Source organism: Belonocnema kinseyi, chromosome 2 (assembly GCF_010883055.1).
Source record: "Belonocnema kinseyi isolate 2016_QV_RU_SX_M_011 chromosome 2, B_treatae_v1, whole genome shotgun sequence".
NCBI classification, from domain to species: Eukaryota; Metazoa; Arthropoda; class Insecta; order Hymenoptera; family Cynipidae; genus Belonocnema; species Belonocnema kinseyi.
In genome coordinates, this window is record NC_046658.1 from 370,785 (window position 1) to 374,463 (window position 3,679).

The 3,679-nt window shown below is 31.6% G+C and overlaps 1 protein-coding gene across 9 annotated transcripts in view; it reads left to right on the plus strand.

Moving 5' to 3' along the window:
* Window positions 1–3,679, plus strand: part of LOC117168109 (matrix metalloproteinase-14) — a 518,894-nt gene that overhangs the window by 288,603 nt on the left and 226,612 nt on the right. The window contains exon 9 of one of the 9 annotated variants that reach the window (XM_033353503.1): window positions 1,864–2,082. The exons of 6 other annotated variants lie outside the window; for them this stretch is intronic. In XM_033353503.1, the coding sequence (XP_033209394.1) occupies window positions 1,864–1,868 (5 nt within the window). In that variant the 3' untranslated portion in view covers window positions 1,869–2,082. Of the gene's footprint in view, window positions 1–1,863; window positions 2,222–2,616; window positions 2,769–3,679 lie in introns of those variants that run through there. 2 more of the 9 variants (XM_033353500.1, XM_033353502.1) reach the window with 2 other exon arrangements.

The following is a 3,679-nucleotide window of genomic DNA, read 5'->3' on the forward strand; positions in this document are numbered from 1 at the left end:
ATACTCTCGAAATTTAAATGCGTAGATATTTTACTAATTCATTCAGCACACCTCATTTTAATAGATGAATCAGTTATTTTCGGAAGTTTAATAATATTGACAGTAAAAATGCTTAAGGTATAACAACATACAGGTGTGAAGGCTGTCAAGTACTAATAGCAGTTTCCAAATTAAGTTCACCCGTGTATTGATAAAAAAAATGTATATCCATGTGTGAATAAAATCTCATAAAATGTAAGTTTTACTGTCAAAGTTATAAAATATTTGAAGCAATTACTATTATGCATATAACAAAAAGTATTTTTTAAAACTTTCTAAGTTTCAATTCAGAAAAAAATGTATCACACATGTATTTTCTAAGTAATAGTTTATTTTAATTGAATTCCAAAACATACGTTATATTTCATAAACAAAATGTTACTTGTACAGTGATAATTTTGGAGAGAATACAAAATGTTGTGAAAAGCCAAACATCATTAGGTTACCTTTTCAAGAAGACCTGTTTTAAATTAATCTTTGAATTAATTTGACACATCGAGTTCATATCTAGGTTATCAACTAATGAAATATTCTAGAAAGTAATCCGATGACAAATATTAATTCCACAGTTAATTCAAAATAGGCCTCCGTTAAAAAGTGTCCTCAGCTTATTTTCAAAAATATGGTTAAAATATATTTTAACCGGATTTACAAATCATCTTGATGAACTTTTTCAATTGCACACAAATTGAAAATGTTCTAGAATAAATAATGAAACTGGCGAAAAAAAACTTCACATTTAAAAGTATCAAGTAAATATATTTAGAACATAAGCTCTTCTAATTAACTGTTTTTTGTTAAATACAAGTATAACTGATCAATCAGTTATATTAGTGCAGGTATATTTAACTGATTTAATTAGTAATTTCCGTTTTACTAATCCAATCAATATAATTCTACTAACTAGCAGTGACTCAATTCTAGCTACAGAAATTAGTAGAATTTAACTGACAATCAGTTATATTTTACTATTTTAAATTTAGAGAGTATATATCCCTATTGAATTCTAAGCCTTTTATTGTATAGTATATTGAGCTTTCTAATTTATCTACACTCCACTTTAGCTCTTTTGTCGGGTTGGTGAAGGGTGTGTTGAAAATTTAATTTATTACAATTAAGTATCTCTCCTGAAAACAATCATGACGCTTACGTTTAAAGAAGTTGAAACTGACGACGAAGCTTCGACTCGGGAGTATATCAGAATAATTTTAGAAATTTTCTAATTGAAATAATATAATTGCAAATATAAATTATTTTTTAATATTTAAAACTTACTTCCTTCCTGGAAATAAAACACATGTACATATGATTTTGAAAATTTAATTCAGATAATCATTTCAAAACATCATCAAAAATTCGAAAAACTTTATAATTGTAATAGAAATAGCTTAAATATAAATAAGTTTTTACAATAAGGCTTATATCCAATGTAAATAAATTCAATCTTCATGTAATCCAATATCCTAAAAAATTTAATCAAGAAAACATTTTTACATAATTTTTTATCAACATTTTATAGCTATTTCTTGCGTTCAATGAAAAGTCCTCTTTTTTATGGCGAGCATGATTGCAAGTGACTGGAACGTCTGAAACAAAAATATCAAACGGGATTCGAAATAGTACAGGTTTGGCTAGGGAATAGACTACGATCATTTATTTCGGGCAAAAATTTACAAAATAGCGGACCTTAGAATTTTCTTTTTGAAAAATCTAATTTATTCAGTTAACAATCAAGATGAAAATTAAAGAAGATATTTATCAATCTTCTTTGTAATAGTCTAAGTTATAGCTATTGATGTATAGAAAACCATATTAAAATTTCAGATTGATCGTGTGAATAGTTTCTGAGTTACAATGCCCGCCAATCGTAAAAACACTGTTTTGAGAAAAATGCGTTTAAGTTTTGTGGAGCAATTTTTCGTGTATAACACCTACTCACCTTCAATCAGCTATGCCAGCTCCATAAAAAATCTCTTTTGACTCTTCAAGCAGGTACTCACATAGCAAGCCGAGGGGGACCGAATTATGACGACGGTATTCTCGGTAATAAGCGAAGATTATTCTATTATTTGTAATGCGCGATTTTTCGATCTGTCTCAAATGTCACCATAAGAATAAGATACCTGCAAAACTTAATGACTTCTATTTCCATAGCAGCCGACACACAGTTTTCTATTCTCCCAAAGAGAACGTGTTTTCAACATTTTTAATTCCTTTGAATTTGACCGGTAACACACCTCACAGATATGTTTTTTATTCCTCAGAAGTGGTCACATTTGGATTTTATTTAATTCCTTCTCATTAGTTCACAAAATATGTGTAATAAGTTGTTTTAATTCCTTCATGCGGAATGTAAGTTCTGAAATTTTCATTGTAACCAATTCAACTCTGCCTCTCTAGAGTTAAAATTATTTAAATTCACACATTTGAATAAATTTCTTTGGTGCATTTTTAAGACATTCAAATAAATCATTAAAATATAAATGAATATAAATTTGAATATTTTTCGAATTTATAAGTTATAATCTCTGATTTTTTGATGCAGACCCTAACCATAATTCAGTTCGACTATCCTAGAGTGCAATTAAGTGGTTGATGTTGCCGGTTGTTCGCTGCCTGTCAAATGAGAAGGAAATACTGAGCGCTTGGGGCACATTTGTCCCCCCGAGGATCCGATACGTTCGAGTTTCGTCACGTTAAGTCAATTTCATATTTTCATGTAAATAAACGCGTTTGACGTAGATTTACAGTATATTATGGTATTTTAATGTTTCGAATTGATTTCCTGTAATTTAAGTGAAAATTATATGTAAAAATTACTAAAAATGTGATATATATCAATGTAAAGTTATTTTCTTTAATTTGATTTATACAGTGCTTATAAATTCTAATAATACTAGGCAGTCTGATAAGTCCCTGAAAAATGAAACACGGAGACGTTTTTTTAGCCAAAGTCGGTTTTATTTTTCAACATACTCTCCTTTTAGGTCGATACAGCGAGTCCGACGATTTTCTAACCTTTTGATATCGTCCGAAAAGTACTCGATCGGAAGGTCTCCAAAATACGCCTCAGTTTCAGCTATGAGCTCCTCATTTGAGTAAAAACGCTTACCGTTGAGCCACCTCTTCAGGTTAGGGAACAAGTAATATTCGCTGGGGGCCAGGTCTGGTGAATACGGTGGCTGAGGAACCAATTCAAAGCCGATTTCATGCAGTTTTGCTTGTGCAACTGAGCATGAATGAACAGACGCATTGTCGTGATGATAAAGCGGCTTTTTCTTCTTCAAATGCGGTCGTTTTTCGGCGATTTCGATTTTCAATGGGTACAATAATGATGAATAGTATGCTCCGGTTATGGTTTTACCTTTTTCAAGATAGTCCACGAATATTATGCCATGTGCATCCCAAAATACGGAGGCCATAACCTTTCCGACCCATTGTTGCGTTTTTGGACGCTTCAGAGCACTTTGGCCCGGTGGAACCCACTGTTTTGCCTGTTGCGTTGATTCAGGAGTGTAGTAGTGGATCCAGGTTTCACCCATGGTTATGAATCGGCGCAAAAACTCGGTCGGCTTACGCGAAAATAATGCCAAATTCTGCTGAGAAGTTGTCACACGAATTCGTTTTTGGTCCACTGTGA